This window comes from Ursus americanus, chromosome 8 (assembly GCF_024610735.1).
Source record: "Ursus americanus isolate L20-20 chromosome 8, mUrsAme1.1.p, whole genome shotgun sequence".
Lineage (NCBI taxonomy): Eukaryota > Metazoa > Chordata > Mammalia > Carnivora > Ursidae > Ursus > Ursus americanus.
The window spans coordinates 72,166,755-72,179,994 of NC_142134.1; the positions used below are offsets into that span (position 1 = coordinate 72,166,755).

The following is a 13,240-nucleotide window of genomic DNA, read 5'->3' on the forward strand; positions in this document are numbered from 1 at the left end:
CAGACAAAATTGTAAGACTGAGCAGCAGAGAGTAATCTGAGACTTACTGGCTCCCAAAGGGGCTTTTCTCCCTCCATCAGCCAATGTGGATCTTATTATTCTACCCATTCAGGGAAGTTCCTGCAAGGCAGCTCTGAGGAAACTGGACTGATTATTGTGTCATTCACAAAGGGAGATTTATTCGGTTCCAAGTGAAGGCTTGGGTTGGCTATCCCATTTCTTCTCAGTCTTACCCTGTTCCAGTGTTCTGCTTGCTCATTACACAGGAGACAGTATCTACTTCCAGGAGCTTTTTCCTTCTGATTTCATCTACCAAAGAGAGCTTACACCTTTATTATCACTAGAGAGCAGGGGTTGGGTTGGCAATGCCACGGGGAGGCTGTTGAACTCCTGGTCGGCTTGAAAAATGAGTTACGAATGTCAAATTCTTAGACTTGGGGCAGTGCGGAGGTTGGAGGTTGGGGGGTTCTGTTGATATTGTTCATCAACATCAGCTTGGGATGGGACAACCCTGCTGGTTGGCAAGAGGGCCATCCCTACCCGCCTCTCCATTGCCCCCAGGGTCTCAGCTTCTAAACCAGGTAGGCTTGTCAAGGAATTTCCTCCATAAAAAAAAGTTCCAACCTTTTTTTTAATTAAAAGAAACTAACCGTAATAGAGCTCTAACCATGCGTTAAGCACTATTTTAAGAATTGTACATCTATCATTTCGTTCAATGCTCAGAACAACCCAAAGAGGGAGGCACTCCTAATACCTCATTTTATAGGCAGAGACACTGAGCTCTGTTCTAAGCATTTTACATTATCAGACCCATACAACAGAAGGATCTACACAGCCATGAATCTGAGTCTAGTGAGCCAAGGAGGCAGGCGCCATCTTGACGAGACATCCCACACACACTTTGGTTACAGCAGTCCCCCCTTATCCGTGGTTTCAGTCACTCAGGGTTGATGACAACCCAGAAGCACATGATCCTCTTTCAGACCAACTGTCAGAAGGTCAACAGTAGACTAACGCTAGGTCACAATGCCAGCATCATTCACCTCACTTCATCTCAGCACGCAGGCATTTTGTCATCTCACATCATCACAAGAGGGGCGAGTACAATACAGGAAGGTATTTTCAGAGAGAGACCACATTCACAAACTTTCATTACAGTATATTGTTATAATTATTCTATTTAATTCATAGTTATTGCTGTTAATCTCTTACTGCACTTAATTTATAAACTTTACCATAGGTTATGTATAAGAAAAAACCTAATATACATAGGGCTCAGTATTTTCCGCAGTCTCAGGCATCCACCGGGGCTCTTGGAACATATCCCTCACAGAGAAGGGTGGGGAGACTACTGTATTTCTACTCCCAGAAACAGTGGTGGCCACATCTGGCAATGACAAAGTGACAGCCAAGTGTCCTCAGGGCAAGAATGACACCTCCATCTGACCAGTCTGTGGAGTAATTTTGGGTGTTGTTCTTGGCTAAGAGGCTTCCAAACTGTTTTCTTGCCCTCCTGGAGGATCTGTAAGATGTTGATATTGTCTAGAAATACATTTCCAGCCAGAGCTGCATTCTGCTGTTGTGGCTGAGATCGCTGGCTGATACAAAATGGGAAGTGCCTGATACATCACACATGAGTTTCCCCTTCTCTGCAGGTCTGCACTGTGCGTCAGACCTCCAAATGCTGTTTCACACTTATGTACCTTATTAAGAATCACACATAGTGGGGCGCCTGGGTGGCACAGCAGTTAAGCGACTGCCTTCGGCTCAGGGCGTGATCCCGGCGTTATGGGATCGAGCCCCACATCAGGCTCCTCCGCTAGGAGCCTGCTTCTTCCTCTCCCACTCCCCCTGCTTGTGTTCCCTCTCTCACTGGCTGTCTCTATTTCTGTCAAATAAAAATAAATAAAATCTTAAAAAATAAAAAAAGAATCACACATAGCGCTACGTTATCACATTCAACTCTAGGGAGGTCTCAAGGTGAGTCATCTTCGTAGAGAACAAAGGTGTTTCTCAAAGCTGAGATTCTTGCTGCATCTCTGTGAATCAAGTTCAAGGATAAATGCCCTGTCAGGGACCAGTTCAAAGCCTTCTGTGATTTGTGAGTATGAGCTGAAAGTCAGCAAACCACTGCCTCTCAGGGCAGCACACCCAGCTACTGAGTTCCTGATGAATTGTTAAAAACATACATGCTAAAAATGACAACTCTTCATAGTATAAATAAATTAACTGTTTCATTATTTAAAAAAAAACAACTGTGGGAAAATGCCTGGGTTATCACTGCATTCACATAATGCCTTTCCAAGTTGTAGCACACTCTGGGTTTACTTCAACATTACTTCACGCAATATTAATTCACTGTATGTAACATTTATCCTTGCCTTGTAAAAAAAAAAAAAAACAACCTTCTGTGTAGTATGGATTCTGAGAAACTCAAGTCACAGTCTTGGGAATTGTTTTAAGGAGAAATGAGATGCCAGGAAGCAAATCGACGCTGCTCCTGCTGGGTCCTTTGTTATCAGGGAGTGTGCAGACATGGGTTGAGCTTGTTTCCAACAAGAGCTGTGTGTGTGTGTGTGTGTGTGTGTGTGTGTGTGTGTGTGTGTGTGTCTTCTTTCAAGTACTCAACCTAAAATTTCATAACTGTATTTCTAAGATTGTCTCAACTATTATAAGGTCAAGAAGCACTACAGAAGGAAAACACTGAGCCTTCAGGAGTGAGAAAGGGGGACTTAGGTCCTGGGTCACAACCTTCGGGTTAAGTATGATGGTGGGTACGAGCTGGGATGGGAAGAGCATATTCTAGAGAAAGAATGAATGGAGTTGGGAGACAGGGAGGTGGCAGGTTGATGAGTAAAGTATGAGGCTATGAGTAGTCAGTAACGCAGTGAGGATGTCACTTCTAAGAAGAGGGATATGAAGGATGTATTCATATATACATAGGCCAGAAAGTCCTTAGACTAGAGATGGCTGCATGGTCCTGGTCACGGTCATGCAAAGATACCCAAAGCTGGAAACGCAGAGAGACAGGAGGTAGGGATGGGTATCATGGGAATGAAGCTACAAAGATGGCATACAAGGAAAGAGTGACCCAGCCCCCCAACACCCCCAGAGCTCGCTGGGGTGCTCTGTGCACAGTGTGAAAACCTTGGGACCAGCCTCTTCCTAGTCTCTACCAGCTTTGAACCTGAACACTAAATGAGTCTTCCCAAGACTCTTAGAAACTGACTGCTACTCTGTTTCATCTGTGGAAGGGCATGTAAAGAACAAAATTTTTCTGACACTTCAAGGGGTCTCCTGCTGAAGAAGGAAGATACATTAGAGAGTCCAGAAATCAGCAAGCAAGCCCCACAGTAAGGCAGAAAAGGTCCTGAGAGGAAAACAGCCAGGTCACGTAGGGGGTTAGCAGGGCCCTATCACTGAAGGCATTCTGCAGGCAGAGTTCACTGAACCCTGGGGCAAGCCTGAGCTTTAATCAGAACTGGTCCTGAGCATCCATCTTCACGTCGAGCCCAAACTAAAGCCTGTGATGATGTGCCTACATGGACACGGGGGCCAGTGAATAATCTGTGGACTGCCCACAGTGGCTACAGCTGCCGTGGCTCCTGAAGGAACCTGGATTGCCCCCCAGGGGCCCACAGAAAGGGGCCAGCCTTGGTGGAATGCTAGCTTATCTGTAAGGCACGGTGCTACCCTGTTGATTGTTGTGATCTTTTAGTCCCACCACACCTTGGGGGGGGGGGTTGGTGGTGGTAAATAATAATCCTTATTTGAGTGGCAAGGAAGGCAAAGTTCAAAAAGGTTAAGTATTTCATTCAAGATTACAGAGCAATGCCCAAATAATGAATCCAGAAACATCTGACTTCAAAATTTATGCTGTTTTCAACAAACCTAATGGATTCTCTGAAATATCCTCAAATTAGTTTATTCTTCAACAAACCTACATTTAAAAAAAAAAACTAGAAAATCTCCAGGTGTTTGAAAATTAGGCAACACATTTTTTTTCTTTCTTTTTCTTTCTTTTGTTTTTTTGTTTTTGTTTTTGTTTTTGCAGCAAAGCAAGTTTATGGAATGATAGCAAAGTTTATGGAATGATAGTACAAAGCTCCCAAAGAGGGAGGGAACTTGAGGGGGTTGCCCTAGGCAACACATTTCTAAATAACAATTAAATTAGAAAATATAAATAAAAAGAGACATACCAAACTTAAGATCTGCAGCTAAAGCAGCACCCAGAGGAAAACTTATAGTACTAAGTAATCTATAAAAAAAGAAAGTGTGCTGAAAAATCAGTGATCTAAGCTCCCATCTTAAGACGCTAAATAGGAAACCCAAGGAAGTTAGAAGGAATTTTTATATTCCTAATAATAAAGAGAAGAGTGAAAACCAATTAAATAGAGAAAACAAAGCTAAAGGTTAGTTCTCTGAAAGAGTAATAGAAGTGATAAATCCCCAAGCAAGCCTAATCAAGAAAAAAAGGGAGAACAAATTGCTAGTTTCGGGAACAAATACATATTTTAACTGCCTATCATATACGTAAGACACTGGGCATGAGGAGGAGGAAGAGGAGGAAGACAGGAAGAAAAGTATCTGTTTTTGAAGCTACCCAGAAAAACCATAGTTAGATTACAGGCCTAGAAAGGGAGCATATCTACTTTGGAGTCAGACAGAGCTGAGTTGAAATTCAACCTCTACCTTGAACTAAATGTATGACTTCAGGCAAATTATATAACCTCTCTGAACTTCCACTTCTCATCTGACAAATGCGAGTTAACAGTACCAACCTTGTAGGGCTATTGGAAGAGTGGGAGGTAAAGCACCTGGGTAGCTTACATTGTACAGAATTCTTTTCCCAACATGACCCATAACCACCATGGGTCACAACATGACCCATACTTTAACTATTTGTAGAAAGGGTACAAAAATATATCCTGAGACAAGGTCATTCATTCAGAAATGTAACAGTTCTGAAAAGCATGGGCATTTACCTTCTCTTAATTACCTGCACCAGTAAGACAGATTTTGGTATGGCCATTTTCAACAGAAAGGATGCTACCAACCTGTAAACATATCAAAGCACCTATGAAAATTAAAATGAAATAATGTAAAATTTCCATTGTAATTGTATACCATAAATTTTTCATGAGTATTAGGCCATCGAAATAAAAACTATACCAATAATATGTCATTTTAAAACTTTGGGGGAAAGGCTTCTGACTCTAGTGTTGGCATCATGACGGAAGAACCCCCTCAAGTCCTCAGCTTCCCAGCAGTGTCACCTCAGCCACGCGTGCCAATGTCTACTGCAAGGCTCAAAGATCTGAAACGACCATGCTGATTGGCTCATCTTTAAAATCTGCAAGATGGATGATCAGGATTTTTCACACACTGAAGAAGCCTGATAGGCCTTTGACAAGAAAGATAAGACCAAAAAAAAAAAAAAAAAAAACAGAAAGAAAGATCAATCAGCAGTCAGTACATCTATGGTTCAATTCCCCAAGGCAAGTAGCCCCTTCGTTAGCAACAGAAGTATGCAGGGACCACTCCGCATCCACATAGCTTCCTCTCCTGCAGTGACAACACAGAGAAAGGTCAAATGGCCTGATTTGGTTTCATGTCACTTGTAAAGCCACAGAAATAAATACTGAGATGGGACGTCAGACGATAATGTGTGGAGATGAAAACATATGTCTGGCTCAAAACTGACATCACAGACACATGTATGAATGTCAGCTGATGATCAAGACACAACAGAGGCAGCAACCTGAGATGGGGGACCTCAGTATTGTCTGTGGATGACCTGCTTTCTTCTCTTCAGAAGCTTCCTGAGCAAGGGTTGAGCCATAGGGTCGGGGCAGAAGACAGGGTAGAGACTCTCTGGGGGAAGACCGGCGGCCATCAGCAGGAAGACAACACATCCTTTGCACAGAACAAATCCTAGATAAGAATCTAGCTGGTGAGTGTCTCTCTATTTCATAAAAATGAGATCAGAAAGCAACAGGGTCCAGTGGGAGTGGCTGGACTGCGGAGAAGGGTGAATAGTAAGGAATGTGGTTCACCAAATTGTAGCTGAATCGGATTTTGCTAAATGTGAGTCAAGGTAGAGAGAGATCCTTAGAAGCAGCTACAAGCACCCCTGGGCTTCAGGAATGGGCCATCTCAGGCTCATTTCTAGCCAACTATCATGACCAGCTGGGCACAGCGGTTCCAAGTGTAGAGTCACTCCATCCTCACCAATATGGTAGCCTCGGATCCCCCACATGAATACTTTCCAGGGGAAAGTAATTATTAACAACATAGAGGAAGAAGTGCACCCTTTAGGATTTTAATAAATACGTCACAAGGGAGCACTAACCAGAAAAGAGCATGCTGACACTTTTAAGGTCATCCAAAAAGAACTGTTACTCTGTTCACTCCACTGGTTAGAACGTATGTGAAGAAATTCTGTATAATTTCATCGGGAGTGTGAGTGTGTGTATGGGGAAAAGGAAAAGGACCTGAAGGATATACAGCCAAATGTTAATAGCATTTGTCTCCGGGCGGGATTTATAAGGGGGTAACAGCAGAATCAGCAGGAGGTCTAACCCATATGAATGTACTTACACTTCTCGTGTGCCTATTAAGCAATCACACCAAAACAGCTGGACAACAGTTTGCTAAATTGGAAAGTGTGTTTGGCATGCAGTGATTTCAACTTCAGTCTATGTCTATATCCCTGACATTCACTTTAGGCTCCCGTGGGCTCAAGCAGCTTTCTTGCAAAGCCACAGAACTCTTAAGATACAACAAGGGGCCCTGAGGAGTTGGTAATTTAAAGAATCATGTTGACTCTATCACAACCTCATAGCTGGAGAAAAGGTCTAGTGACTTCAAATATGATCCCCAAATTTAAGGTTACATGAGCTGAGGCTCAGAATGACAGGTGTTGGCTTACAGATCACTTCCTCTGATGTGGGCCCCGGTTCAAGCCCAGGTGGAAGGTACGCTTTTACGTTCTTCCTAGCTCGCAAATGAGTGAGCTCCCCCAGAGCCTGCAGTGGGCATGAATGAGGCTGATGGATGGCCATTAATGAAAGAAAGGGGGATGATTAAAATGAGAAAAAAGGGGGGTTGTTGAGAATAAGACCCATGTACCTTCCCCAGTCTTCTCCTAGGTGTTTATAGTGTTCTATTTTCCCAACACGAGATATCTTTGAATAACTTAGATGGTCAGATGTCTGCAATGCTCCTTTTATAGTTGATCTTGCTCCTTTGTTCGGCTTGTTTTCCCATCTAACTGCGGTAGAAAGCTTGTGTTATTTTCTGGCAGTTTCCAGAGAGGAGCCAGCTGACTGAGGGGGAATTCAGGTCATTTTGAGACAAAAGCCCTCAGTGAATGTTCCTGGAATCTGTCCTCCTGCCTTTCCGATAGGGTTGGTGGGAGAAGGTGGTGACAGAAGGAGACAGGAAAAGGATTCTTGAATTCCAGCCTCTGTGTTCTTTGAGAAAATTGTTCACTCCACATCAATCTAAGTCATCACTTATGGGCAAATCTTCAAAGATGCTTCTAGCAAGGAGTCCCTGCCACAACTACTTAAAAATGAGCGAGGGTCCCAGTTTGGATAACAGAGTTGCAGATGACTTTAAAAATATATACTATCTGTAATTTTAAACATTTTCCCAATAAACATGTATTACTGGTAAAAAAAAAAAAACTAAGATTTTACATTTTCTAATTTATAAAAGATAAAATTTGGTAGACATCCATGTGGCAACTTATCAAGTGTTAGGCGTCTACACCGAGGTCCAACTAAAGAAACTTCACATGCAAAATACTGCCATGTCACAAGGATTTTACAAATCCTTTGCATTGGACAAAATGTGCTTCCGCTCCCCTGAAAGCTAGTAGGTTTGCAAGCCCTGGGTCGGGTGACTCCTGTGAGAAACCAGGAAATACGTTCTCAAAAGCTGGGTCAGCTTCAGGGGCAAACCAATGATCGGGGACAGGTGGAGAAGAAAGGAAGAGGAAGATGGGGGAAAGGTGGCCAAAGGAAGGCCACTGGCTGGAAACAGCTTGGAGGCTGGGCCAGGGGGAAGGAACGCTCACCACAAGTCACCATCCCAGCTCACCCAACAAGGCCCAAGAGGGATTCCCACAGCCCTCCCGGCTCAGAGGCGGCCAAGGAGAGGAAATACCTACAGATGGCAAGACAGGCATTTCTTTTTCAAGAAATCAATTACCCGTAATTATTCTCGCAAGAAAATGCAATACTCCTTTCCTTTAGAATCCGTTTCAGAACATTTATGGAGGAACTCGAGCATGAGTCACTGGGAAAGAAAGAAAGAGAGTTAAGTGACAAGGTTCTTGCAAACATTTCCTGATCTCAGTTTCTTCTAGGTAGCAAGCCCTGGGCCAGGCCCTGGGATAAACTGGAGCAGAAGTTGTTTTTAAGACCTCACAGGGCAGCAGGGGAGCTGAGGGCGTGAACTGCATACATACTTACCGTGGATATGAAACTGAGAGCACATGAAACTTATTGGGATGGGCTGAATGTCCAGGGAGAGGCCCCAGTCATTTCCTGAGTCACTCTGTTCTCAATGCATTCTTGTGATTATGGCTTCTCCCATGGACTGATTCCGAAAATCACCCTGACAATGTACACACACAAAGTAGGAACGCGTACTTGCGAGCACTTCCGATGTCATGCATCACCCAGGCCTGTAGTCTATGAACCTTCTCTGGACGCAGATTAAAGACTTCCACGCGTCCAAAAGTGCTACAAGAGAAGACGCAGAGAATATTGTTCACCTCCAACTGAATCGTTCAGCCATCCCCAGGCCTTGTCAAGAGCCAGCAGGCAGGGAACCACTGCCCTTTGGGATTGACTGGTGATTTTAACTAGAAACCGCCAATCTCATTCAGTGGGACCCTCATTGAATATGATTCTCAGAATAAGATTTTTAATCGGTCCCTTGATGGTGGTACTTTAAATACTTGCTATTCAAAGAGGGGGCCTTGCACTGACATGATGGGCATTGCCTGGGAACTAGTTGGACCTGCAGAATCTCAGGCGCCCAGCACCTGCGGAAGCAGAATCTGCAGCCGAACCGTCCCTAGATGACCCACCTTCAGTGAGGTTCGAGAGGCACTGCTCTGAGAGCCCCTGCTGCCCTGCTCGGACCCCAGCCCTAAACTCCTCCCTGCTGGTCTCTGACAGCCACCACTCCTCTTGCACGTAGCTGGACACCAAACCGCAGACTATGAAATCCTGCGATGTTAACACTTTCACCCAAAAGCCTGCAAACTTAGGATCAGAAGACGACAAAAGGACAAATGCTTCTTTGCAGACTTAAATAGGAAAACAGGAGAGAAGGAAAATTCTTTTGGGGTATCCAGAGAGCCTGGAGCAGCCCACCAGTAGCTGCCTCTCTTCTCAATCCAGCCTTTTCCAGGGTAAGACTGGAGAACAAAGGCTGGGGAAGTATCCAATGTGGTAAAAACTAAGTACAGAAGGAGGTCAGAGAAGAAAGGCATTGGTGCGGCCAGGTTGGGCGCTGTGGATTAAATGAGGAATGACAGCTGATACTCACGGACCCCTCTTCTCTGTTGTGAAGCACAGAGCTCAGCACTTGTCAGACATTATCTCAGTTAATCTTCCAGTCAGCACCACCCCCTCTCCTGGTGCCTAGTACAGGGGCTCCCAGAGGCTAGGTGCCCAGCCGACGGTCACACAGGTCATAGGTAATGACTGGAGCCCCTGCTTTCAACCACTACGATAAATTATGGGCAATGCCTAGAAAGAGACAGTGAAGGCCAAGAGCCCAGCAAGTAGTGGTCTGACTGCTTAACTGGGATACACACACTTCACGGGGGACACAGGAGCCGGGCCAGATCTTCGTGGATGGTGAGGATTAAACAAGTGGGAGCAGGGAGGGGGGCCGGGCAGGGGGAACAGCACAACAAAGGAGGGAAGTTGGGAGAGCTCCGAAAATTACACCAGGCCTTGAAAACCCAAGAGGAGGAGCTGGCCACGGAACAAGGGCCGATGGAACATTTAGAGGACTTCACACAAAGGAGACACCAGACAAAAGCATTAACTTAGACAAATCTCTCCATAGAAAACCAACATTTTACTTCTTTAACCCAAATCTTCAGTACTGACTTAACCATGAAAAGCCTATTCTTCCAGGGATGAAATATTTAATAGGAGGCTGTACTAACACTTGCAAATAGGATGCAAAGAAACGAGTACCTTCTTTCATCAAAGGTGTTACTGATGGACCCATTGAGCACCACATGGACCACGCCACAGGCATCTTCTGCAAACTTAAAGGAAAAAAAAAAAGCCCACCATTCTTCAGCATGCAAATTTAATTGACACACCCCAGCAGCTCCTTCCAGAACAACTCTTAGTGTTGGTTGGTTAAGGAGGGAACCGCCTGCGTGGTTCTCCCTCAGTAATGCCAGGTGTGTGTAATCTGCATCCTAAGCCACTGGCAGGATTATGCCCCACATGAGAATTCTGGAAGCGGTTGCTCTAATCTGTTTGGACAACGAAGGTCAACACCATCGTTCACAGGTTTGTTACACTGATGGTTCAGAAGCTGGAAGTCCAGGGAGTAAGAGAAACATTGCTGGAGGAGGAAGATAGAAGCGCTTTCTTGGTGTCACGCGCTGCAGACATGTCATTCAGCGGGAGCAGGGTGGACAATGCGAGGGCAAGAGAACAGGGACACGAAGAAAGGGGAAACTGAGGAGAGAAAGGGACACAGGTTTGCACAGGCACAAAGGGAAATAATGAATGAATGAATGAATGAATGAATGAATGAATGAATGAATCATTGGGCAAGGAGCTTCATGCGTGCAACGAACATTCAGCTAGAATCTTTGCTAGGCGCTGGGAAAAACAAAATGAACAAAGCAAAGCCATCTACATGTTCCCTCCAAGAGGTCCCCCCAGACCCCTGGGACCAGCTTAGGTTCACTACTACCTCGTACTGTGAAGATGAGCTCATTGCAGGTGTCGTTGCCAGTACTGAGTGCTCTTTGAGAGCTGTGAGCCTGGCTGTCCTGCCTGCCACCAAAGCCCCGGAGCTTGGAGCCAGTGCCTGACACAGGGTGGGCACCCAGAGAAAATCTACGGAAGGAAATGAGGGAAGGAGACGGGGAGGGAAAGAGAAGCCAGAAGCTGAAATACTCAGTGATGGAAATTAGGAAAGAAATAGGGAAGGCATGGCAGAGGGCAACAAAAGCTAGGTCCTGCAGGACAGATAGGATCTCACCTGGGAAAGGCTGAGGCAGGGGCAAACAAAAGGCCTAGGGGTTGGAGAAAACAGTGGTTTGGGTGAAAACCTCAGCGGATGCAGAAGTTGGGCAGACAAGTGAGTTCACGGAGGGCTGTGACTGCTTGGCCAAGGAATCTGGCCTTTATGCTGCAGGGAATGAAACACCACTGAACCATCTCAAACCAAATTGTAAGAACCCAGGGCAGCTTGTGTTTTTCTGCTGCGGGTGATGAACAGAGGACCGGGGCCCGATTTCTACCAAGCACAAGTGCTAAGTCAACAGAGTGCTTCCAGAGGCCAAGCACTGCGCCTGCCATCTAGGATTCCCAAGAGCCCCTAGGAAATAAGCATTGGGTCACTTTGCCCCAAGGTCACATCACTTGAAAAGAAGTGCAAGGGGGATTCAAACCCCAAGTAGTTCTGCCTCCCCTGTCAGAAAAAGGAAGGATCTCATCTGATTAAACAAGGTCCTCTCAGTACATCTGTAAGCATTTAGCCAAAATAAAGCTGCAGTCCCAGGTAGCCCACCATGGGGGGGCGCCTTCCATCCCCTTCACCACAGTGCTCCCAGGTTGGTGCCTGACGCATAGGAAATGTGGCTTGGCTTTAGAAGCTGTTCGCCATAGCACTACCCCAAAACATATCAGAGAGTGAGAAAGTAAGTAGGAACGTTTCCCAGAAACAGCAAGCGAGCAAGCAACAACAAATTACACAGGGCCTCTGTATAATTATGCAGCACTTAGCAGGGACTCAACATATTCGTTAAAGGAATGCATTCTGAGTTAGTTAGTGGGGTAGTAGCATCTTGTTTAAATATGCCAGGAACTCCATGGGACAAGCATTCTTTTTTTTTTTTTTTTTAAGATTTATTTATTTGAGAGAGAGAAAGAGAATTGGGAGAGGGAAAAAGGGAGCTAGTCTTCAAGCAGACTCCCTGCTGAGCAGAGAGCCTGACACGGGGCTCAAACTCACAACCCCCCTCCCCGATATCATGACCTAAGCCGAAATCAAGAGTCTGACGCTTCACAGAGTGAGCCACTCAGGAGCCCCAGGACAAGCATTATTCTCATTCCTATTTGACAAATGGGGAATCTGAAGGTCAGAACGCTTAAAGAATCCACATTTAAATGGTCTCCTTACCTCAAATCCCAGGCCACCCCCCTCCTCTCTACCATAGGAGTTTACCTGAATCTCCTTAAGGATGGTAAGGCTCTCAGCTCCTCTACCAACTAGCCTGTTGACCTTGGATGAGTCACTTAACCTCTGAGTCTGCACCTTCCCACAGCCCTTACTGTGAGGACTAATTGGGACGACAGGGACCCGGCACCTGGCCCAGGACTTGCCATGAATATGCACTTAGCAAATATGAGTTTCACTTGCCTCCACCCCTCCCATGTCTGGACTCAATTCTGGAGAATTAAAAATAGTATCGTTTTACTTTCTCCCTGGTTTTCTCTCCTCCACTTCTTTCTTTCTTCCTTTCTTTCCTTTTTTCCTTAGTCCACTTGCAGAGAAGCAACTCATAAGAAAAATGAATGTACACCAAGGCAGCTTAGCGTAAATCAGAAACAGAGAGCGATGAGGGGAAGGATGATGGAAGTAATCCCCAGCCGGAATTCTGGATCTGGAGTCAGAGAATTGGGGATAAACTCCCAGATCTGCCACTTACTATGTTTAGTAGACAGTGTAATCTGTTCTGTCATCTGTAAAATGGGTACAAAACACATGGGACCCACTTCATAGGATTCTTGTGAGGATGGAAGCTTTTAATCCACATAAAAACGTGAGGCCTCTACCTGCGCATAGTAAGCAGTGTGCAAATGTTGATTATTCAGATCGATCAGCGATTAAGTTTGGCCAACGCCTAGATCAGAGGTTAAACCCAGCTGGAGGTTCCCGGCAACCCAAGCCAAAACCTGGGTAAGAGCAAGGATTCACCAACTAGAGCCCATGGACCCTCCGTGAATGCCCTAAAATT

At 45.2% G+C, this 13,240-nt stretch overlaps 1 protein-coding gene across 2 annotated transcripts in view; it reads right to left on the bottom strand.

The window, feature by feature from the left end:
* The window catches only part of CD38 (CD38 molecule), a 48,651-nt gene that overhangs the window by 6,403 nt on the left and 29,008 nt on the right, over positions 1–13,240 (bottom strand). The window contains exons 5-8 of one of the 2 annotated variants that reach the window (XM_045771393.2): positions 10,230–10,303; positions 8,661–8,753; positions 8,218–8,304; positions 1,144–5,404 (exon numbers count right to left, since the gene is read on the bottom strand). In XM_045771393.2, the coding sequence (XP_045627349.2) occupies positions 5,347–5,404; positions 8,218–8,304; positions 8,661–8,753; positions 10,230–10,303 (312 nt within the window). In that variant the 3' untranslated portion in view covers positions 1,144–5,346. Of the gene's footprint in view, positions 1–1,143; positions 5,405–8,217; positions 8,305–8,660; positions 8,754–10,229; positions 10,304–13,240 lie in introns of those variants that run through there. The other variant, XM_045771392.2, reaches the window with a different exon arrangement.